The sequence below is a fragment of the Fusarium venenatum genome (genome assembly GCF_020744135.1).
Source record: "Fusarium venenatum strain MPI-CAGE-CH-0201 chromosome Unknown EDB82scaffold_2, whole genome shotgun sequence".
NCBI classification, from domain to species: domain Eukaryota; kingdom Fungi; phylum Ascomycota; class Sordariomycetes; order Hypocreales; family Nectriaceae; genus Fusarium; species Fusarium venenatum.
Genome location: NW_027072130.1, coordinates 8,912,858 through 8,937,618, shown reverse-complemented (window position 1 = coordinate 8,937,618; position 24,761 = coordinate 8,912,858). Strand labels below are relative to the sequence as shown.

Here is a 24,761-nt window from a genome sequence, read left to right as displayed (position 1 = left end):
CTTAGCAACTACCGCTATTAACGGCTTGGCAAGACTCGGGACTTACACATATCCCACCGGAAGATGACGTAACTTCGATCAATGCATCTTCGCTCTAATATCATTGATGACAAAGCTTCCCTTGAGACCACTGTTACTGAATGCCAGCCTCACACATGCTGATAGATAATACCACAAAGAAAACTTAGACTGAATAGCTGAAGCCGCGTAATGCCAGATATAAATGATCTGGGACGGGGAATTGAGAAAATCATATATACTCCAGTCAAATTCTCTAGCCCTGACTGACTTTCGGTGGGAACATCTCATCAGCCGAAACACCTTCACTTCCTGCCTTAAATACATCTCGATCACTACTACGGTCATCCGAGCGATCGAGCTCAGACATAACAATCAAAGGAATCAAGAAAAACCATGCACAGCCAGCCAAGATCAGCGACGGAGACCGTCCCCAATCGCTCATGGGGTGCCACAATCCTCTTCACGACTGTATTCCTCGCAATATCGGGCGCCGCCAGCTGGTACCAGTTCGTGTTTTCGCCCTCTTCAACATCTTACCAGGTTTTGGACGCCGTAATCAAGAGTGCGGAGCTGCCTGATGGTGTGCTGCTCAAGACAAGATGGTTAAATGTCAAACCCATCGACCACGTACTTACTCTTCTGGTCGGGGCCTTCTACCCGGGCGCTGTTGGTTACGATGTCGGCGCCAAGCTGCAGCAGTCCCAGTTTTTGCTGAGCTATTCGACGTGCATCGCGTTTCTCACTGTCGAAAGCTTAAGGGTCCGCAATCGGTGGACTTTGCTTGGCTTGTAAGTGCACAATTTTTCTTCCTTCCTTGAATCCACATTCTCTGGTTTCTCATAATATTTTAATTGGCTGATTGAGATAAATACGAATTAGCCATACTATCTGGGCGTTCCTTTACCAGATAGTGACTGGCATGGTCACTCTCCCACCGGTCTTCATACTTCGACCGAAATCTCGAAGTCCCGAGCTCCATTGCCCGGGCGCTGGCCCCTTCAATGATATTCATCTACATCATCCCGACGATACTTATGTATCCCCCTTGCCCCAATCCAAAGTACAACCAGATCGCCGTGGCCTTCTGGCAACCTACACCAATCTCCATAGATCTAGGCGTCTATGTGCTAGACCTAACAGTATTCCGTGGATCATCATCGTCGCTGTCTAAGACAAACACCGCTACAACAGGTCTAGCTAGCACAAAGCACATAACCAATCTTTACAAAGTCACGTTCGTCGTGAGCGCCATGGCACACCTCACCACCATTTACATCCTTTTTACCACTACTGGCAACCTACAGCTGACCTTTGACCACGTCTTGGTGCCCAAGCTTGACCTTGAAACAATACAAGACTTCTCTACGGGCATGCACCGCATTTTCCAGTGGGACTACTGGCTTATCTTTGTCTCCGCGATCATCTGGTCGTGGCTGGGCGTCTATGACATATCAAAGATGCAGAAAGCAGATAGTGTCTTGACAAAGTGCCTTGGGATTGTAGCAGCTGCTATTATAGTTGACCCCGGCGCCACTCTGGCTTACTTTGGCATTTGGAGAGAGAATGAACTTTCTGCTATTATTAGAAAGCAATCGGTTTTGAAAGATAAGAAGAAATAAGATATATTATATTAGCGAAACCTTTTCCTTTAGGGTAAGAAACTGATAGATTATCTTCAAAGAGCGGGGCAAGAGAAGCTTTCGAAGACGCCTTCATAGTGTTGTTTAAGCGGATCAATTCTCTATCTGTCCTTGCTGCCAGCTATCCTTGTCAGGCAAGTACAATAACTCAGCGTATACCATCCAATCGTGTCTGTTCGCCGTTTGTATCGGGGGGGCGGGGGGGCTTGCGACAGTTGAAATTTCTAGAACACAGTATTGACGTGACGTCCGATACCGCTTGAGAATGCTCCTCGGTGTTCAGTCCCAGATTTGATAGTGGATATTGAGGCCGCCCCGCCGAAGGACCTCGAGCTATGCCTTATGAGGCTTCTCGCGAGACTTGCCCTTGAGATACCTTGTTTCTACAAAGAAGTGCTTAACGTCATGCTTTCTACCGTATTTGTATTTTCACTGCCCCAGCATATAACGCTAGGATTATAGAAAGCTTCCATAGTAGACTTAATAGTTAATAGTATAGTATTAGTAAAAGGCATCGATACGCATGGGTATATTGGGAGTGCTCTTTTACCTGGCATTATAAGCTTACTTGACTAAGTCAAATAAGGCACACTCCGCCACCGTCTAACGAAGGATTCGAAGGACGAGCTCCATGGCAAGAGAATAATCCCTCACGCTTACCTGTCACCCTTACTAGCCCCCTTGGCAGTAAGAACTATACACAGGTGCCCATGAAAGTGACCCTGTATGACATACTAGATGCTCTACTGATTGATATGATTCTGGACTGTGATTGGTTTAAGTACGGACTGAGAGGACATGATAGTCATGGCAATTTCATAGCTACTGGAAGTACCGTTTATCAGATTATCAACTGATCATCTTGTCAGACATTGTTGCTCTTTTGCATTCCGCCACCAAGAAAAAGCCGAAGAAAATCTGTTTTGTGTATATAAAGGCCGCACACTCCCCTCCTCAAAACCGTCTCATCATACTCATCAACGATCACTTCATCTCAATTCATTCGCTCTCACAATGAAGTTCTTCTCTGTTATTTTCGCCCTTGTCTCGGCCTCTGTTGCCATGGCTAGTGCTCTCCCCGAGCTCGACATCCCCGGGAAGCTTGTTACACGAGCTGAGTTTGAGCTTGCCAAGCGCCAGGCTGGATGTTCTGCCTGTGTTCAGGGCATCCGATGCTGCAATGGTGCCTGCATCCGAGGCTGCTAGATCGTCAGTCATTATGCCGAAGGTCAATTGCGTGAGTAAGTTGAATGTGTCGCCTCTTTTAGTGATAGTACTAAGTATTGAAGGGTGCGACTAGATGTTCAACAGCTACTGGATGATCATATTACAACAGAATGGATATAGGGGTCTCAATCGGGAAATTATGCCTTTGGGATAACTTTGTTCAAGATATATAGCAAAGTCTAAATATTCTTGAGTATCTAAATTATGAATATAATCTAACTGTTCTAAATTCGATGCATTCTTGCGCTGCCATTAACGCGCATTCTTTTTACTACTACTTAAGATGATGGTCGGGGTGATTGCGTAGCTGAAGAACTTGGGGCAAACAATTGTTCCTATCTTGGCTTGGAGCTCATAGTCCAAACTATGTGAGGATTTAAAATTTGCTTAACAGCTTCTGAATATAAAGAAGTCGGTTTTAATGTTAAGAAATAGCATGGTTTCTTTTCCAGTTCGGTGGCATTATAACATAATGTCGGCATAATTTCCCTCCAATCTGTAACGCAGCGATGTTTATACTATGTATAACTCCTTCTCAAGATAAAAGCCATGGGATTAAACGCAGAAGAACTTACCCGGCTTTAAGCTAACTGTTACGACCCTAGCGGTTATGTCACGTGTACCCTATAAATTCCATGCAACTTGACCCACTTAATCGTGAACTCGCTTCCCGAGTTTACCAGACCAATCACAAGTAGATTACGCTTACATAGGATTACTATACTCCAAGAGCACCTATAATCCAGGATTACTGCAATCCCTAGACCTAAGCGATCCCTTAAGGATCTCTTAAGTATATACATATATTCACTTAGTATTAGTTAGTATACTTAGCTTAATAGCTATTAATAAACTATCTTTACTTAAATATGCCTTACCCGCTCTATTTACTATTAAGAGATATAACACTTCGCTATACTTAGTATTATAATGCCCTATATATCTGCCAACATAAACCTAGTATAGACTAGTTTATCCCTTGGGAACCACAACTATCACATTAAGGTTAGGGTTATAAGGGGAGTTATTAATAGAAGATTCATCTAAATGAATTATCTAATCCAGTAATTAGTATAATATAAGCATAGACTTTAAATGGATATATAGCGACTAATTCTTTAACTCTCGGTAACCACTTTTATGCGAATCATCGTCTAAGAGAAGCATATTTAAATAATATATAGGGTCTCTCTATTGCCTTCTATTTGCGCTTATAGTAAAAGGATACGGCGTTTTTCAGAGTCTAAAGGCATATTAATTCCTGCAACTCGGATAAGAGATCCTTCCACTTAATAAAGGGATCTCGGCGAATAATATGCATAATATACTGTCCTTAGGCACAGTTAAGCTTCTTAGGAGCACCTTTTCGAGACTCATTTTATATAGTTACTGTCTAGGTAAATCTCTTCTCAATAGCCCCGATGCATTTATAATCTATCTCTAACTTTAGCGCGACTGCGCGCTATAAGATACCCGCGATTCGCATACCAATTATCGCGCCTTTCGCCTCAATGCTCCATTCGATATTTCTGGTGTGATTTCTAACTAGAATATCAGTAAGCTCATCAGATTTAGACTCCATTTAGACATAATATTACTGCTTTATTATGCAGGGGTATCGGTGTTATGTCGAGGAGACGGGCGGGGAATGTCCGAAGTGAGGGGACATTTATTAGTCATCACTGTAATTGGTGAAAATTATAGGGTACACGTGACATAACCGCTGAGGTCGTAATACTCCTATTACTTTAAAATGTTAATCAGCCAGTCTTAAGCATTCTAAAGCGAAAAGGCTTAGATTAAAGAGCTCAATGCAATGCAAGGCAGAGCTCCATTAATAAGACCGCCGCTGGCCTGCAAGATGTTAGCTTTTTCATAGGGTCTATTGGAGGAAATGACTTTAAAGTAGAGGGACTGTTCTGGCAGCAAGTAACATTGCCACCGAACTTCTTTCCCAGAAGGCCAACAAGGATACCGACAACGTTGAGACTGAGATCAGAGCATCCATCGAAGAGGGTCAAATCGTTAAGGATAACCGAGCCCTGTCCCGCAGCATTTCCAGCAGGCTTGTTAGAAACCTTGTTGCAGCATTGGACGGTCATGTCATTGCCACAGGTATTCTGGGCTTGGGAGACAGTGAGCTCGTCAACAGAACAGTGCCGGTTACCCTTGCACTTCGAAGCAGCAGCGACTGAGATAAAGAAAGTGATGACAGTTAAGGGATGCATCTTGAAAGATTGATAGGTAGAAAGATTATTGGAAGTTAAGAAACCTTTGGAAAAGTTGCCTAAGTTGAAAATTGTAATATAAACGATTGGAATCTGATGAGTGATGTTGTAGAATGGTCCAATACTTAGAGGATCTTCCCAATGTTTTATAGCTCAGAGAATAACGAGGTTGTTCAAATCGTCTATGGGCAAAAACTACAGTAGTCGGCTTGAGATAACCGAATGTCTCAAAATTGTATCTTTGATACACATGTTCTTGCATACAGATACTGGCCATGTGGGGCAAACATGTGCGATACGATATAACAATACATCCCTTACAGCGAATAGTCTAGGAACGGTTCCTAAGACACAGGACGCTGCATTAGCTCAAGAATAGCTATGACATATCTCTATTAGTCCCTAGGACTTAGCGAAAATGATAAGTAAACTCTTCTTTTGGACCTAAGTTAGCAGGTCTAATCTTAGATCCCTGGCATATTCCCAGTGAGGCAGTCCCATTTTAAATAATATGTTAAGCAGTATGGTTAATTAAAATAAAGTAATCTATTGCCTATAACTAATTTTTATAAATAATTTCACAATGACGATAAGAATTACAGATTTATTTAGAAGTATACTATCAGTTATAAGATTACAGATGTCTAAGAAACTGTAGTAAAGACCTAGGACAAGATGTAATCCCTAGTGACTGTGCAAAGGGGAAATGATGGACTGGAACAATATAGCGCACTCTTTTAGGTTTAGTCTCTTGGCACTGCACTTGCAAATTTCCACTAATATGGGCATATCTCGAAGTTTAATAGCTCCATGCAAATTCCCACTATTATCTCTCGCCCCAGTAAAATCTCTAATACTCAGTCCAGGACTAACTTAAAAGAATCCTCGGTAGAATTATAGTTAAATATACTTTGAGGATCTTCAAAGAAATAGATGAATCTTTATTTTTCCTACAAGTTTTAACCGGTCAAGCGCCAGTTAGTAGAAAGCACAGAGAATATTAAGATATATTTTAGCGCGATCCTGGAAAAGTACAGCGATCTGATTAGGAAGCTTGTCAAGTAGCAGTAACGTGGAATAAAACTCCGTGCCTCAAGTGTAGTTCGAGACATGGAGTAGTCGGACTAGACAGGTGGGAGATCCAAGCATTCCCATGGTAATCTATATCGCCATGCCACACTAGCATAGAAGAACACGGCAGACACGTCAATGGATCTTAATTGCCATTCCCCTCCCCCAAACACGAAAGTATTTGGTTACTCAGGTTTCTGACCATAAACAACATAGCTATCCATATATTAGTCATCATGTACAAAACATATATCAGCATAACTTACATAGGCCAGTATGCGTGGATGCTCTTATCCTTGAGCTCGCGGCGAACCTTGGCAAGTAAAACTTCAAGTTCTTCTTTCGTCCACCCGAGCACACGGGTATAGACAGCAGAACTGAGGCCATCAAGACCAGAGCTTATGTTTTCGAGATTCCAGGCCCCTATTTTTGATTAGTATAACATACGCCATCCACATAATCCCTCTCCCCTTATGTTGAAACTTACCAAGCTCTTTGTGCTTGGAGTCTTTGGGCCAAGTATTCTGAGGCCACTTAAAGACTGTCTGCTGGACATTTTGGAAGCCTTGTGCTTCAAGCTGCTCCTTGTACTTGTCAGCTCCATCAAATGGTCGCCCAATCGCCTTGGTTCCTTCAAGCAACTTAGTCGCCCATTCATATGTCGCTGAGTTCTTTCTCAATGTTCCATCATCGCTAGTAATGGGGTAGATGTCGGCTAGTTCAATCCAGCCACCCGGAGCAAGGTTTTCATAGGCTTTCGAGAAGAAACCAGGCCAGTCGGCGAACGAGGCTGTCATCATACGACTATAGATGAAGTCAAACTTGACGTTGAATGTCCAAGGTTCTTCGATATCATCCACCTGAAAGCTCAAGTTGGGAGGGACAAATGGACTCTGGATGGGGCTAAGATCTACACCGATAACCGATGCACTGGGATTCTCGTCTGCAAAGTCCATGGCCCAGAGGCCAGTACCAGTTCCGACATCAAGAACGTGGTGCAATTGGTGACCATTTCGCCCAGCTGGTGAGAGATACAACTTGTTTTCAAAGGTAACGAGGAATAAATGATGTTGCAAGTCAAGCCTATCCTGCTCGCGCTCGTCATTTGGCATTACATACTGGCCGTCCTTGTAGGCATGATATGTTCGACCGTTCTCTTGTCGATATTGTAGAATGCTGGAGGTAACGGACGATGTAGAACCTTCCTCATCCGTCTGGAGAAACGAGTCTTGGTCGCTATCATTTGTGTCAATTTCATCAACTTCAAGAACCGCAGTCCTGGCAGGTGGAGCAGATTCTAGTTCAGGTGAAGTCATTGCGGAGATATTAAAAATATTTACCAGAGGAATTATCTTGGAGAGCCAGGGCTGAGGGTTGAATGAATGGCGGTCAATATGTCCTGAGTGCCTCAAGTTAAAAATAAAATAAAAACACGTGCGGCCCCCGCCGCAACTTTGGCCTAAATACCGCACATTCGGAAGTTGCCCTCGCTAGGATGGGCTGACGAACTTCTCATTGATCCATCAATAATCGGCTGTTTAGCCTCTATGGGTAAGGTCGCCCGTCTCTTCCATGTCACGGATCAATATTGATACACTCTATCACCTTCCAAAGGGGTATCTAGTGGAGAAGATTGGAATAAATCCCATAAGCTAAATTTTCTCCTGTATAAAACATGGTCTAGGGTCGGGGAATCCGGGGAATCCGGGGGCCCGAAAGCCCGTGAAGCCTTGTTTAGGTTTGAACTAGCGCTACTGTTGTTCTAACAGATGTCAAGACTCAATGATATCTTTGCACCAGCTACTTCAATTCAAGAATTAGATGCATACGATAAAACAGATAAGCTACAACCAGGCAAATTGCTTACCTAAGAATCCATGCATATCTAGATCCAATACCTCCAGCAAGAAAAAAGAAAAGCGGGCAGTGCACTTGTTTCGTCGGAGCGCAAAAGAGTACAGAACTGTGTATTGCAGCGGTATCTGCGTCGAAGGAACCTCACATATATACGCAAACTTCCAGAGGCTATTGATTTACTACAAAAGGTATCCACTGGCACCGACACCCAAATTGAAAATGATCGCTATTCTGTCCTCCTTGATGCACACCTCAAGCTGATCGCCGTAAATCACAGACTTGAGGTAGCCTTGCTTCGGCTAAGCAAGAAACTTATCAGCTTCAGCCAATCAGCCACTGCCGCCGCTGGCGAGTGCATATAACTATAGCCAGGCTATTTTCTCGTCTTGAGATTAACGTCGATGTAGATGACGAGTTTTTAACTCCGTACTGCACCGGTGTGATACTAATGATTCGGGTGGTGCACAAGCACAACACCTTGAGTCAAGCACTGAAGTTTTGATTGATGAATCCACCTCGATCCTTGATACCTTGACTAATCCCCCGTCCTTTCCCATCATTCACGAGTATGTGGCTTACCAGGCAGACATGTTCGAGGACCCATTATTCTCCCTGGGTATATCTAAGAACTTAAACAGGACATTAGACCACGGAAGCCTGAAACGAATGACGTCTAGACTAATTCACCGCCTTGCCGTACACCCCGCATTATCTACCCGTTATTAAAGCCTGCACTTTCATATTGCTCTATATTTATTAAATTAAATCCGTTTTTTTTAATAGTGATAAATTTATAGCTATTAGATTATAGATATAGGATCTTTTATACTATTAATAATATTAAAATTTATAGTTTATAAGCTTTAGTATAAAAATACTTTATTAAGCTCTTAATATTAAAGGATTAATATATTAAAGCCTATAATAATAGTATTATATATTAAAAAGAATTATTATTAATACTTAAGTAAAAGGAAGACTTAGAAAATTATATATTATTAAGAGAGAAAAGGCATATTAGCCTCTTAAATAGTCTAAAATATATAGTTTTATTAAGTAGTTATTTAAGGTTAATAGTATAGTATTCTATATTAATAGAAACTAAGTAGACTAGTTCTTTATATAATATTTTATTATAGAAAAGAAGCTTATAAAAGTCTATAAACTATTTAAAAAATATACTATAATAAGGAAATCTATAATTAACTACTTTAAGGGACTTTAATAGGTTATTAATAGTAAAAATATTATATAGGATAGTATATAACTTAGGGAAACCCAGGCTAGTATAATAGCTAGGATAAATATAATACTATAATCTAAAGTTATTAAGACTAATAATTTAACTTAGATATCTTTATCTATTAATTTATAAATATATTTATATAAAAGATAATACTATTAAACCCCTCTTAATAGAGACTATTAAGTATAATATAAGTTATATATTATACTTAATATTATAATCCCGGCGGTTATATTATATATACTCTATAATCTTCCTCTAATTAATACTAAGCTTACTTATACTAGAGTAAGCCTTATTAAGCTTACTCATGCATATATAAAACCTACCCTATAGCTTACCTCTGATATTATAAGTATTATAAGCCTTTCTCTAAGGCTTATTACTATATAAGTAACCCTTTATATATATATATATTCATTTAGTATTAGTTAATATTCTTAGCTTAATAGCTATTACTAAAATATCTTTACTTAAATATACCTTACTTACTCTATTTACTATTAAGAGATATAATACTTTACTATACTTAGTATTATAATGCCCTATATATTTACTAATATAAACCTAGTATAGACTAGTTTATCCCTTAAGAACTATAATTATTATATACAGGGAAATATTAATCTTTAAAAATAATAAAAAGCTACTTAAAGTAATAGAATTATATTATTTTATAACTTTAATTATATTACAAGGTGTGACGGTTGGGTTTTCTAAGGGATAAACTAGTCCGTTCTAAGTTTATATTGGCAGAGTCGTAGGGCATGTAATACTGAATGATTATGAAGTATTACGTCTCTTAATAGTGAATAAGGCAGGTTAGGCGTATTCAGCTAAAGATGTTTTATTAATAGCTATCGAGCTAAGTATACTAACTAGTGCTAAGTAAATATATATATACTAATGTCTACTATGTTAGGAGCGACGATGAGTTAGGTCGTCGTCGGTCCTGGAGCGACGCGGTCCTGGAGCGCCGTCGGTCTATGTAAGTGTTAGTCTATCGTCGATTGGCCGATCTTGCGGTACGATGTGGGGAAGTGAAAAGTGAAAAAGTGGGGTACACGTGACGTAACCGCTCAGGTCGTAACACAAGGAAAATAACCTTAAGTAATTAATAATATAAATAATTAAATTTAATAGCTTAAAGAGGAAAAAGCTATTCTTAAAGCTTTATTAGTAATAGAGGAACCTATTAATAAAGTTATAATTAAATTTAACTTAAATATAGCTTTCCCTTTAATTAATAATATTTTTATAGTATATAATAAAGCTAGAAAGAATATAATATATAGATTAAGAGAAAAGGCTATAGAAAAAGGAAAATTAAAAAGTAAAAATAAAATATAAATATAATAAAAGTCAGCTAAATAGTATATTAAATCTAAATTAAATTAAACTACTATATGTAATTATAAAGTTATTTAAAGTATTTATTGCATTAGTAATATAATGCTGTTATGGGTATATAGAACGGGGGGGTATACAGCAAGGCAGTAAGTTAGTCTAGTACTTTAATGTGATGGTTGGGTTTTCCAAGGGATAAACTAGTCCGTTCTAAGTTTATATTGGCAGAGTCGTAGGGCATGTAATACTGAGCGGTTGCAAAGTGTTATATCTCTTAATAGTAAATAAGGCAGGTCAGGCGTATTTAGGTAAAGATATTTATTAATAGCTGGTAAGCTAAGTTCTATCTAATGCTTAAAGAGTATAGCTATTTATATTAGTCTAGAGGTATAAGGCAATAGGTATTATCGTTATACCAGTCTTAGACTGAGATACCAGGTCGTCGGTCCTGGACCGATGTAAAGTTATTCGGTCCTCGTCTAATTGGTCAGTGTTCAGGGACTGAGAGTTAATCTTTCGATCCTAATATAATTAGTATAAAGTGAGTGTTAAGGTGGGTTATATTAAAGTGGAATAGTGTGAAAGTGGGGTATATATAACCTGGTTATAATATGATCTCTCCCCTCCGTTAGGTCTTGTCCTCGAGACCTGCTTCTTACGTTGTTTATTTCCTGCGGTTAGTCCTTGTTTCCTGGTGAGTCCAATTTGGACCTGCATTTATTTTTTCTGGTGGCTAATAATATATCTGGTTATATAGCGAAATTTAAGCATTAAAAGTCTTCTGAATCGGGAGCTCTTGCTATATATATTTAGGATTTTAGTGATTATATTATGCCTTATTCTAGGTGTTTTTATTGCAATTTGATTTACAAGGCAAAAGATAAGAAGTCTAATCGCTATAGTAACTATATTAAGGCAAAGGTAGTTTGCGATAGTTCTGGCGTTATGACTTTTCGTAGGTTATTTCCGTGTATTTTTATAGTGCCTGCTGAATTTTCTCTAGTTTCTTGAAATATAAAAGAGTAAAAGAAGGTTAAAGAAGATAAGCGTGCTGCTGAAGAGGCTCTCGAGGAGGCTATGGCTTATTTAGCTCGTATTTGCAAGATAAAACGTCGCCTTAAAGAGCAGGGTAATGCATTATTTATTTATGGGATGCAGTCCTTAGAGGATTGCGAAGTTCCTATTATTAACCAGGTTAAGTCTTTAACCGTAAGCGAGGTTCAGTCTTATAGTGCTTTTAATATAGTCAATTAGAACTCTGTATTTTCTAATATTCTATTTACTAATCTGATTTTTAAAGCTAATGGTGAAAGTTCTTTAGGAGTTACTAGGCATTAATTAGGTATTTTAGTAGTTCTTATATGTTTTCGTTTTCTAGGTAGTTTTTCTATTTTACTAAATATATTATTTATCTATTAATTTTTTATATATCTCTGATTTCTTTGACCTCATAGGTTTCTAGTCTATTAATTTCTTTAGGTTTATTGCCGATTTTAACTTTAATAGTATCAGCGGCTATTTTAAGAAATAAGATATAGTAAATTAAATAGAGTCTAATTTTTACTAGTAGCTCTAGTTTATAGATATCTTTCTTAACTTATTATTTGATTTTATATAGTCTGATAAACTTATAGTCCAGTTTATATAAAGGTCATTTTATTATAATATTTTTTATAGATAGGTAGACTATATCTCCCTCCTTAAAGGTTAATCCCTCTACCTTCTTGTTATTATAGTAGCGCTTTATTCGTTATCTGATATATTCTAGTTCCTTTTTTATTTCCTTATATAGGTTTTTAAGGTTATCTGCTTTTAGTATTGCTATAGGATTTACCGTTTTAGGATCTCATTTATCGTAGTAAGCGTTTAGTGTGAATCTAAAGTTAGCATATACTAGGGTTAACTTGGTGCTTTTATTATAAGCTATATTATAGGCGAATTAGGCAATAGGTAACTTTTTAACCCAGTTATCTTATTTATAATTAATATAGTATTGCAAGTATTATTCTAGTACTTAGTTTATTTATTCAGTTTGTCTATCTATTTATAGTCTAAATGCAGTAGATATTCAGTGATTTATTCCTAGTAAGGCTAAGAGTGCTTACTAAAATTTGCTAGCGAATATTATACCTCTATCTAAGAGGATCTTAGATAGTAATCTATAGTTTCTAAAGATTTAATTATAAAAGATATAGGCTATTTATTCTGCATTAGTTACTTCCTAATAAGGGATATAATAGTAAAACTTCATTAATCGGTCTATTACTACTAGTATACTGTTATAGAAGATTCCAGTTAAAGGTTCTTCTAAGAGCAGTAGTTTAATAATAAAGTCTATTATTATTAAATCCTATAGTTATTATGCCACTGGAAGTAGTTATAATCCTCCGTAGGGTTTATATCGTTATACTTTTATTCTTGCGCATAAGTTGCATTATTTAATTGCATCTTCTACTTATTTTTATATAGAATTATATCCTTTACTTTATAGTCTTTTTAGTGTCTTTATTATACCTTAATAACTATATAGCAGATATGCATAGTAATTTTATAGTATCTTTCGCAGGTCTTCTTATTCTGTAAATTTCTTTCCTTAACTCTATATACTATTTAGGCTATACTTTTTGCATTTATTAATAATATCTTAGATTTATTTATTTAATCCTTCGATTAGGAATTATTATCATTTATATTTCTTTTTTATCTCTAATAGGCTTGCGTGGTTTTATATATAGTGCTTTTCTAAAGCGTCTATAAGTTCTATCGTTTTAACCGCATTAAGGAGTTCCTTTCCTCCTACGATAAGTCCTAGCATATATGCTTATTATATAAGCTTATATTCTCCTTTTCTTATTTCTTTGAGGAGTTATTTATTAGCTTTAACTATTCTTATATTAAAATCCAGTTATCGGCTAATTGCATTAGCTTTTCTATTATCTAATCCTTTTCGGTATATAATAATAAAGTCAAATTTATATAAGTACTCGGCATACCTTATTTATTATCTATTAAGTTCTTATATTATAGTAAAGTATATAATATTCTTATAGTCTATATAGACTTTAATCTAATGCTTACTTCCTATAAGGTAATATCTAAACTCTTTAAAGCAGTTAAAGATTGCTAAAAACTCCTTATTATATATAGGGTAGTTTAGTTCTACTCTGTGTAGTTTATATAAGTAAAATGCAATAGGGTATAGTTTCCCAGTATTATCTTATTATCTAATCTATCCTCCTAGGGCAAAGTCTAATGCATCTATTTCTAGTTTAATTTCTTTTATTAGATTAAAGATTACTAAGACTAATTCACTAAGGATTACTTGCTTAAGTTGCTTAAATGCTTATTAGGCTTTATTATTCTAATTAAATGCTTAGTTCTTTTTAGTTAACTCTATAAGTAAGTTAGTAACTTTGCTAAAGTCTTTAATAAATCTTCTATAATAATTAGTAAAGCCTAAGAAGGCTTATATTTCTTTAATATTAATAAGGACTTTTTAATTAGCTATAGCAGAGATCTTATCTTTTTGCATATATATCTCGCCTAGTCTAATAGTATATCCTAGAAAGTTAACTTTAGTAATATAGAAGTAATATTTTTCCAGTTTAACTAATAGTTTAGTATCCTATAGTAGTTATAGGACCTTATAGATATATTCTCTATATTCTTCTTTATTGTCTAAGAAGATTAGGATATTATTAAGGTAGTATATTATAAAGATATTAAGGTATTATCGAAGTATATAGTTAATTATCTTCTAGAAGGTTGCTAGTGCATTTATAAGACTAAAAGGCATTACTAGGTATTTAAAAAGTCTGAACTTAGTTTAAAATGCTATTTTCTATTTATCTCTTTCCTTAATGCGTATAAAATTATATACTCCCTTGAGGTCTAGAGCGGTGAAGATCTGTTTTCCCTGTAATTAGTCTTTTAACTCTGTGATTAGCGGTAGTAGTATCTAATCTTTAATAGTGCAAGTATTTAAATCTCAGTAGTTAATAACTGGTTATAGTTTTCCGTTTTTCTTAGGTATAAATATCATAGGTGCTCCTGCTGGTAATATAGATGGCCTAATATATCCCTTTTCTAATCCTTCTTAGATATATTTCTATAGTTCTTTGGATTCTTATTAATTTAGTAAATAGATTTTTTATAGTAGGATATTCTTATTTATAAGTATAATCTTATAATCCTATCTGCTATACTTAGGTATCTTAGTATTTAATTCTCCTTTAAATAGTTTATAATATCTTTAGTATTCCTTTAGTATATAAGGCATTATTTTTTAATTTATTTCTCTTTATAAGACTTCTTTTTATAAGTCACTTCTGCTAAATATACCTAAGATATATTTCTTTTACTTCATGCTTATTATATACTAGGGTATTATCCTTTATAGGTATAGTAAGTTTATTCTATATATACTTATGCTGGTATCTCTAATTAGAGTCTAAAATCTCTTATAGTTTATTATAATTATTATTTTATCTCTATTTAAGCTACTTTAGAATATAACTTAGCCAGTCGTCTAGTTAATAATTAGGTTTTCTCGTTTAAGCTATGCTATTCCGAGGAGTAATTATATTCTATTTCCTAATAGTATAATATCGCAATATACTTAATAATTCTTTTCTTAGATAAGGATCTCAAGGTAATTAGTCTCTTAATCTATAATTCTATTATTATAACTGAAAAGTTACCCTTCTATATTAATAAGTAGGTATAGTATTTACTTCTTTCTCTAGGGTAGATAGAGCTCTATGACTAGTCTTAGATTAATAAAGTTTCTCTTAGCTCTATAGTTAATCTATGCATTTAGCTATCTTCCCTTAATCTAAACTCATAGTACTAGGCGATCAGGCTTGCTATTTTATATAGCTCCTAGAGCACTTTAAGGGCTAAGTTATTCTTATCCTTATACTTTACTCTTCTATAGCTTTATTATAGAAGGCATTTATCTTTTCTTAATTCTTCGTAGTTATCTTTTATAATTTTAACCTATTTAAATTCTTTTTCGAGGTTAATATATTTAAATACTTATTTATTTGCTAGTTCTTCGGCGAACTTATTAAGTTATTATATCTTACTGTAGATGCTAGCGAAGTAAAGTCTATCTGCCTCCTATATGCATTCTAGTTTATTGATATCTTCGGATAATTCCTTATTATTCTGTTTTTCTTTATTATTTTGGGTTTCTTTATGTTTTCCCTTTATAAGTTCCTTTAACTCTTAATTGGCTTTTTTAAGGATCTCTAGGTTTTATTAAATATCCTCCTTTATTCTTTAAGCCTTTTCTTGCTATCAGTAGTAGGCTAAGTTAAATCGAAGTTCCACTACTCCTATGCTCTTATACTAAGAGTGCATTAAGTAGCCTATTATCTCTTCTAGAGCGTAGGGTTTATTATTAAGGTTTCTAGGTATTATCACTAGAAAGTAGTTATTATCTTTCTTATTTTCTCAGTGGAGTTTATACTAATAGTAGCAATATAATACCTATGCAATCTTATTATATTAAGGGTGCATTAGTATTATTTCTGCCTTATTATTAGTATTAAACTCTGGTTCCTTATAGTAAAGGTTTAATGCTTTGCCTATATAGTAAGCCTATATATATATATTTTTGACTTTTATAGTATCTTTATATTCTTGCAATCCTTATATATATATATCTTCCCTGCTATTAAATATGCGGATCCCTGTCTTGTTATATAGTAGTAAGTATTCTTATCTCTACTTATTCTTAAGTTTCTGGTCTTTATATCGGAGGTATTGCGCTATTTCTCTTGCTACTCCTCCTCTTTATCCTATATATTAAGCGTGCATTTATTGCCTGGCGTATAGCCGGTATATAGCTTCTCGCTCTTATAGTATAATCCCTTCTTTTTCTTATACTTTAGTCCTTATAGGGAGGTTATCTATTGCTTAATTGCCTTTATTTAAGGTATTGCTAGGCATCGTTAGGGTTATTATAACTCCTAGTGTTTATTTATTTTTATAGTACTAGTCCTATTATCTTTATAACTGTTTTTCTTTTTATTCAGGGGTTTAGTTATGGTATTTCTTTTATGCCTTCTTGGCCTTAACTTCCTTGGTTTTAACCTCTATTTCCTTCTGGTAATATTCCCTGATTTTATTTAAGGATTTAAATAGGTCAGATAGCGTTTTAACCGAGCTATCTGGGTATATAACCTATTAGGTCTTGGTTTTAGTGTCCTTTTCTAGGGCTTTTTTATTAGCTATATTATACCCTATTCTATATATTCCCAGCATCTAGGTGCACTATGCTATTTAAGGTTTCTATTAGTTAGTTATTCTAAGTATTTACTTACCTTAATTTAGGTTTTATAGTTTTTATAGCTTAAGGCAGTTTTATAATATATATCCTAACTGGTTACAGTTATAGCACTTGCATTTAGATATATCTCTTCCTAGATTATTTAGTTATATAGCTCTGAGGGCCATGGGTCCAGGTTGCATTCTATGCAAGGTATTATTTCGCTGCTATTATTAGTTTTAAGAGTTATTCTTATTATAGCTATAGTTATTTCCGTGATTATTATTATTGCAGTATTAATTTGGAAAATAAGGGTTATAGTTGCTTCCCTTTCTTATGGCATTGGCTTTCTCTCTTTTGTGTTTATACTATTATTTATTGATTTTAATAGCTATAGTAATATACTCTATAAGATTATTAGGTCTATCTGCCTTATAAAGTTTATCTTTAATTTCTTCCTTTAGGCTATAGTAATAAATTTCTATAAGTGCTTTATTATCCTAATCTATTTTAGCGGCAAGTTATTAAAACTTAGCAGAGTATACTGCATATAATCTTTACTATTTAAGACCGAGGATTTTAGCAGCTGCTTATCGTTCTTTATTAATTACGCCGAAGTTATCCTTCAGGAGTGCTTTAAAGTTAAGCCAGTCTGTAAATATATTCTAAGTTTCCTAGTCTTACTGATTATAGTCGTTTTCCAGATAGTCTTTCCAGAGGGGTTTAAACTAATCCTTAGTATCTCCTTAGATTAATAGTGCAGTATATAGTATCTTTTTTACTGCAGTATTCAGTTTAGTAGGAAATAGCTTAAAATATCCTTTTATATAGGTAAGGAATAGTAAAATATCTACTGCTTTCCCTTTAAATAGTTCCAGGGTTAGGGGCTTAATAATTTCTCCTAGGTTATATTAATTATTAATAGGGTTAACCGGTAGTGCAGGCGGAGGTTATTTATTTACTCTCCCCTGTAGGGTTTATATAGTATTTCTAAGCTATTAAAGCTTAGCTATTATTTTAGCTATACTAGGAGGTAGTCCCGTGTAAGGTGATACCAGTCCGTTATTATTAGCGTTAATAGATATTATAATAGTATAATAATATTACTCAGCGTTTATGCAGTATATTCTAAATAAGAGCTATTAATGTATAATAGTTAGGTTTTCCAAGGGATAAACTAGTCCATTCTAAGTTTATATTGGCAGAGTCGTAGGGCATATAATACTAAGTGGTTGCAAAGTATTATATCTCTTAATAGTGAATAAGGCAGGTTAGGCGTATTCAGGTAAAGATATTTATTAATAGCTAGTAAGCTAAGTTCTATTTAATGCTTAAAGAGTATAGCTATTTATATTAGTCTAGAGGTATAAGGTAATAGGCATTATCGTTATACTAGTCTTAGACTGAGATACTAGGTTATTAATCCTGGACTGATGTGAAGTTATTTAGTCCTTATCTAATTAGTCAGTATTTAGGGACTAAGAGTTGATCTTTCGGTCCTGATATAATTGGTATAAAGTGAGTGTCAAGGTGGGTTATGTCAAAGTGGAATAGTGTGAAAGTGGGGTATATATAACCTGGTTATAACATTTAAGGCGAGAAATTTATTTCAGATAACACTATAGGCTCTGCAAAGATATAAATATTATTAAGATTACTCATAGTTATACTTAATTAGTTTAATATTACTTCTATATTAATCTTTAACTTAAAGCTTCTTAATACTTATTACTAATATCTTATAAAGTATATACCTTTGCAAATAATATTAATATATTTAAAAGAATAGTTAAGGTTACTATACGCTTATTAATACACTGTAAAGGGTTAAGGTCTTATATATATAGTATAGTAAGGAAAATTTCATTATATTTCCCAGTAATATAATAGCTACCTTGTGTGACGGTTGGGTTTTCCAAGGGATAAACTAGTCCGTTCTAAGTTTATATTGGCAGAGTCGTAGGGCATGTGATACTAAGCGATTGCGAAGTGTTATATCTCTTAATAGTGAATAAGGCGGGTCAGGCGTATTTAGGTAAAGATATTTTAATTAATAGCTGTCGAGCTAAGTATACTAACTAGTGCTAAGTGAATATATATATACTTGGGTGTTTCTGGGCGATCAGTGAGGTTATCGTAGGATCAGTGCTAAGCCGAGAGGATCAGTACTGATCAAGTTGGATTAGTGCTGAGCGTAGAGTCTTGGCACTGATCGTATCAAGTGATCATAGTAGGTGATTGGTGAAAAAATATAGGGGCCTGTGCAGGGTAACTAAGCTATCCGTTGAATCGTAACACGATCTCTCCCCTCTCCAGGTCTTGTCCTCAAGGCCTAGTCTATAACATTCTTCTTTGTTGGTTAGCCCTGGTAAGCCAACTTAAACCTATAATCTTACTCCTAAGATGTCTGCTAACCGTATAGCAAAAGCGAAAAAGAAATCTACCGAAAACCGTCACGCCCTTTTAACCACTATTTCATCACTTGGTGTCAGAATCATGCCTTGTTTGAACTGCATGAGTCATAGTCTGACTGATCAGTGTATTCTTAATCCTGAGAAGTCTAACTGTTGTGAGCCTTATGCAAAGGCTGGTTATTCTTGTGATGGTCATGGTTTATCGTTGTCGGCGGGTGAGTGATTTTTCTGTGGTTTTTTGATGATTTATGTATTAAATGACGTCAGCTCGCAAACTTGCCGATAAGAAATGTCAATTAGAGCGAGATAAGGAGGCTGCTGAAGAGGAGCTAATTCGTCTCCAAGCCGAGTCTTCTCGTATTCATAATAAAATGAATGCTCAATTCTCAAAGATCACTCGTTTAAGGCGACAGCGTCGTTAGGTTGAAGTGAAAGGTATGGATATGATTCAGCGTGGTCTGAATTCAATGGATAAGTTGGAAAAGGCGGAGAAGGATAAAGAGGCTTCATTGGAGTTGGCCAAGTCGAATGGTACTTTTCGTGACTGGTTGGCCATTGCTGAGCAGTCTACTTTCGAGTCTCTTGGTCTTAGGCCATACGTGGATCCTTCTTTGTTTTCTGACGTTATTGGTAAAAGCTCTTTAGGAGTCGTTAGGCATTAATTAGGTGTTTTGGTGGTTCCTATGTGTTTTCGTTTTCTAGGTAGTTTTTCTATTTCACCAAATATATTATTTATCCGTTGATTTTTTGCATATCTCTGATTTCTTTGACCTCGTAGGTTTCTGGTCTATTAATTTCTTCAGGTTTATTGCCGATTTTGACTTTAATAGTATCGGCGGCTGTTTTAAGAAATGAGATATGGTAAATTAGGTAGAGTCTAATTTTTGCCGATAGCTCCAGTTTATAGATATCTTTCTTGACTTATCGTTTAATTTTATATAGTCCGATGAACTTATAGTCCAGTTTATATAAAGGCCATTTTATTGTAATGTTTTTTATGGATAGGTAAACCATGTCTCCCTCCTTGAAGGTTAGTCCCTCTACCTTCTTTTTATCGTAGTAACGCTTTATTCGTTATCTGATATATTCTAGTTCCTTTTTTATTTCCTTGTGTAGGTTTTTGAGGTTATCTGCTTTTAGTATTGCTATAGGATTTACCGTTTTAGGATCTCGTTTATCGTAGTAAGCGTCTAGTGTAAATCTAAAGTTAGCGTATACTGGGGTTAACTTAGTGCTTTTATTGTAAGCCGTGTTATAGGCGAATTGGGCGATAGGTAACTTTTTGACCCAGTTGTCTTATTCGTAATTAATATAGTATTGCAAGTATTATTCCAGTACTTGGTTTATTCGTTCAGTTTATCTGTCTATTTGCGGTCTAAATGCAGTAGATATTCGGTGATTTATTCCTAGCAAGGCTAAGAGTGCTTGCTAAAATTTGCTAGCGAACGTTATACCTCTATCCGATAGGATCTCGGATAGTAGTCTATGGTTCCTGAAAATTTAATCATAAAAGATATAGGCTATTTATTCTGCTTTAGTTGCTTCCTGATAAGGGATATAGTAGTAAAACTTTATTAAACGGTCTACTACCACTAGTATATTGTTATAGAAGATTCCGGTTAAAGGTTCTTCTGAAAGCGGTAGTTTAGTGATAAAGTCTATTGTTATTGAATCCTATGGTTGTTATGCCACTGGAAGTGGTTATAACCCTCCGTAGGGTTTATGTTGTTGTGCTTTTATCCTTGCGCATAAATCGCACTGTTTGATTGCATCTTCTACTTGTTTTCGTGTAGGATTATATCCTTTGTCTTGTAGTCTTTTTAGTGTCTTTGTTATACCCTGATAACCGTGTAGTAGATATGCATGGTAATTCTATAGCATCTTCCGCAGGTCTTCTTATTCTGCGAATTTCTTTCCTTAATTCTATATGCTGTTTAGGCTGCACTTTTTGCATTTATTAATAATATCTTGGATTTATTCATTTAATCCTTTAATTAGGAATTGTCGTTATTTGTATTTCTTTTTTATCTCTGATAGGCTTGCGTGGTTTTATGCATAGTGCTTTTCTAAAGCGTCTATGAGTTCTATCGTTTTAACCGCATCGAGGAGTTCCTTTCCTCCTACGATGAGTCCTAGCGTGTATGCTTGTTGCGTAAGCTTGTATTCTCCTTTCCTTATTTCTTCGAGGAGTTATTTATTAGCTTTAACCGTTCCTATGTCGAAATCCGGTCGTCGGCTAATTGCGTTGGCTTTTCTGTTATCCGATCCTTTTCGGTGTATAATAATGAAGTTAAATTTATATAAGTACTCGGCGTACCTTGTTTATTGTCTATTGAGTTCTTATGTCGTGGTAAAGTAAATGATGTTTTTATGGTCTGTATAGACTTTAATCTGATGCTTACTTCCTATGAGGTAATGTCTGAACTCTTTAAAGCAGTTGAAGATTGCTAAAAACTCCTTGTCGTATATAGGGTAATTTAATTCTGCTCTGTGTAGTTTATGTGAATAGAATGCGATAGGGTGTAGTTTCCTAGTGTTATCTTATTGTCTAATCTGTCCTCCTAGGGCGAAGTCTGATGCATCTATTTCTAGTTTGATTTCTTTTATTGGATTAAAGATGGCTAAGATAGGTTCGCTGAGGATTACTTGCTTGAGTTGCTTAAATGCTTGTTGGGCTTTGTCGTTCTAAGTGAATGCTTGGTTCTTTTTAATTAACTCCGTAAGTAGGTTAGTAACTTTGCTGAAGTCCTTAATGAATCTTCTGTAGTAGTTAGCAAAGCCTAAGAAGGCTTGTATTTCCTTAATATTAGTAGGGACTTTCTAATCGGCTATAGCAGAGATTTTATCTTTTTGCATGCGTATCTCGCCTAGTCTGATAGTGTGTCCTAGAAAGTTAACTTCAGTAACGTGGAAGTGACATTTTTCCGGTTTAACTAATAGTTTGGCATCCTATAGTAGTTATAGGACCTTATGGATATGTTCTCTGTGTTCTTCTTTGTTGTCTAAGAAGATCAGGATATCGTCAAGGTAGTATACTATAAAGATATCGAGGTATTATCGAAGTACGTGGTTGATTATCTTCTAGAAGGTTGCTGGTGCATTTATGAGACCAAAGGGCATTACTAGGTACTCAAAAAGTCTAAACTTGGTTCGAAATGCCATTTTCCATTTGTCTCCTTCCTTGATGCATATAAGATTGTATACTCCCTTGAGGTCTAGAGCGGTAAAGATCTATTTCCCTTGTAATCGGTCCTTTAACTCCATGATTAGCGGTAGTGGCATCCAATCTTTAACGGTGTAAGCATTTAAATCTCGGTAGTCGATAACTGGTTATAGTTTTCCGTTTTTCTTGGGTATAAATATCATGGGTGCTCCTGCTAGTGATATAGATGGCCTGATATGTCCCTTCTCTAATCCTTCTTGGATATATTTCTATAGTTCTTTGGATTCTCGTTGGTTTAGCGAATAGATTTTTTATAGTAGGATATTCTCGTTTATTAATATAATCTCGTGATCCTATCTGCTGTGCTTAGGTATCTTGGTGTCTAATTCTCCTCTGAATAGTTTGTAATATCTTTGGTATTCCTTTGGTATATAAGGCATTATTTTTTAATTTATTTCTCTTTATAGGACTTCTTTTCGTAAGTCGCTTCTGCTGAGTATGCCTAAGATGTGTTTCTTTTGCTTTATGCTTATTGTATACTGGGGTATTGTCCTTTATAGGTATGGTGAGTTTATTTTATGCGTGTTTATGCTGGTGTCTCCAGTTAGAGTCTGAGATCTCTCGTAGTTTATTGTGATTATTGCTTTATCTCTGTTTAAGTTACTTTAGAATGTAACTTGGCTAGTTATCTAGTTAATAATTAGGTTTTCTCGTTTAAGCTATACTATCCCGAGGAGTAATTATATTCTATTTCCTAATAGTATAATATTATAATACACTTAATGATTCTTTTCTTGGATAAGGATCTCGAGGTAATCGGTCTCTTGATCTATAATTCCGTTGTTATAACTGAAAAGTTGTCCTTCCGCGTTAATGAGCGGGTATGGTGTTTGCTTCTTTCTCTAGGGTAGGTGGAGCTCCGTGACTAGTCTTGGATCGATGAAGTTTCTCTTAGCTCTATAGTCAATCTATGCGTTTAGCCATCTCCCCTTGATCTGAACTCGTAGTACTAGGCGATCAGGCTCGCTATCTTGCGTAGCTCCTAGAGCACTTTGAGGGCCAAGTCGTTCTTGTCCTTGTGCTTCGCTCTTCTATGGCTCCGTTACAGAAGGCGTTTGTCTTTTCCCGATTCTTTGTAGTTGTTTTTTGTGATTTTAACCTGTTTGAATTCTTTTTCGAGGTCGATATATTCAAATACTTGTTTGTTTGTTAGTTCTTCGGCGAACTTGTCGGGTTGTTGTGTCTTGCTGTAGATGCTGGCGAGGTGAAGTCCGTCTGCTTCCCATATGCATTCTAGTTTATTGGTGTCTTTAGATAATTCCTTATTGTTTTGTTTTTCTTTATCGTTTTGGGTTTCTTCGTGTTTCCCCTTCGTGAGTTCCTTAAACTCTTGATTGGCTTCTTCGAGGATCTCTAGGTTTCGTCGGATATCCTCTTTTGTTCTTTAAGCCTTTTCTTGCTGTCAGTAGTAGGCTAAGTTAAATCGAAGTTCCGCTACTCCTATGCTCTCGTACTAAGAGTGCATTAGGTAGCCTATTACCTCTTCTAGAGCATAGGGTTTGTCGTTAGGGGTTCTAGGTATTATCACTGGAAAGCAGTCGTTGTCTTTCTTGTTTTCCTAGTGGAGTTTATACCAGTGGTAGCAATATAATACCTATGCAATCTTGTCGTATTAGGGGTATATTAGCATTATCTCTGCCTTATCGTTAGTGTTAAACTCTGGTTCCTTATGGTGAAGGTTTAGTGCTTTGCCTATATAGTAGGCTTATATATATATTATTATTAGCCTTTATAGTATCTTCGTGTTCTTGCGATCCTTGTATATATATGTCTTCTCTGCTGTTGAATATGCGGATCTCTGTCTCGTTATACAGTGGTGAGTATTCTTGTCTCCACTTATTCTTAAGTTTCTGGTCTTTGTATTAGAGGTATTGCGCCATTTCTCTTGCTACTCCTCCTCTTCGTCCTATGTATTAAGCGTGCATTTATTGCCTGGCGCATAGTCGGTGTGCAGCTTCTCGCTCTTGCAGTACGATCCCTTCTTTTTCTTGTACTTTAGTCCTTACAGGGAGATCGTCTATTGCTTGGTTGCCCTCGTTTAAGGTATTGCTGGGCGTTATTAGGGTTATTATGACTCCTAGTGTTTGTTTGTTTTTATAGTACCAGTCCTATTGTCTTTATAACTGTTTTTCTTTTTATTCAGGGGTTTAGTTATAGTATTTCTTTCGTGCCTTTTTGGCCTTAACTTCCTTGGTTTTAACCTCCATTTCCTT

The 24,761-nt window shown here is 35.7% G+C and overlaps 4 protein-coding genes across 4 annotated transcripts; 2 read left to right on the top strand and 2 right to left on the bottom strand.

Moving 5' to 3' along the window:
* Positions 1–414: 414 nt before the first annotated feature.
* On the top strand, positions 415–1,640 carry EDB82DRAFT_557036 (uncharacterized protein; the record flags this gene model as incomplete). Its single annotated transcript, XM_065609688.1, has 2 exons — positions 415–809; positions 995–1,640. The coding sequence occupies 2 exons, from the start codon at positions 415–417 to the stop codon at positions 1,638–1,640; spliced, it is 1,041 nt and encodes a 346-aa protein (XP_065465134.1).
* A 3,042-nt stretch (positions 1,641–4,682) lies between these two features.
* On the bottom strand, positions 4,683–5,176 carry EDB82DRAFT_557033 (hydrophobin 1; the record flags this gene model as incomplete). The annotated part of the gene is made up of 2 exons (XM_065609687.1): positions 4,823–5,176; positions 4,683–4,742 (listed from the first exon to the last, which is right to left on the bottom strand). Exons 1-2 carry the CDS (start codon positions 5,114–5,116, stop codon positions 4,683–4,685), a joined length of 354 nt encoding a protein of 117 aa, XP_065465133.1. The 5' UTR covers positions 5,117–5,176.
* An 860-nt stretch (positions 5,177–6,036) lies between these two features.
* Positions 6,037–7,677, bottom strand: EDB82DRAFT_502390 (S-adenosyl-L-methionine-dependent methyltransferase). Its single transcript, XM_025736535.2, has 3 exons — positions 6,675–7,677; positions 6,454–6,610; positions 6,037–6,403 (listed from the first exon to the last, which is right to left on the bottom strand). The coding sequence occupies exons 1-3, from the start codon at positions 7,501–7,503 to the stop codon at positions 6,373–6,375; spliced, it is 1,017 nt and encodes a 338-aa protein (XP_025587132.1). The 5' UTR covers positions 7,504–7,677; the 3' UTR covers positions 6,037–6,372.
* An 11,637-nt stretch (positions 7,678–19,314) lies between these two features.
* On the top strand, positions 19,315–19,987 carry EDB82DRAFT_546183 (uncharacterized protein; the record flags this gene model as incomplete). The annotated part of the gene is made up of 3 exons (XM_025736534.2): positions 19,315–19,540; positions 19,593–19,724; positions 19,755–19,987. 3 exons carry the CDS (start codon positions 19,315–19,317, stop codon positions 19,985–19,987), a joined length of 591 nt encoding a protein of 196 aa, XP_025587131.2.
* Positions 19,988–24,761: the final 4,774 nt, after the last annotated feature.

Bases quoted from the DNA above. Each gene is read 5' to 3' on its own strand.
- EDB82DRAFT_502390 (XM_025736535.2), bottom strand. From the start codon at position 7,503: ATGACTTCACCTGAACTAGAATCTGCTCCACCTGCCAGGACTGCGGTT. The intron at 6,611-6,674 runs GTAAGTTTCAAC...AATCAAAAATAG, and splicing joins CTCCAAGCACAAAGAGCTTG to GGGCCTGGAATCTCGAAAAC. The intron at 6,404-6,453 runs GTAAGTTATGCT...ATATATGGATAG, and splicing joins ATCCACGCATACTGGCCTAT to CTATGTTGTTTATGGTCAGA.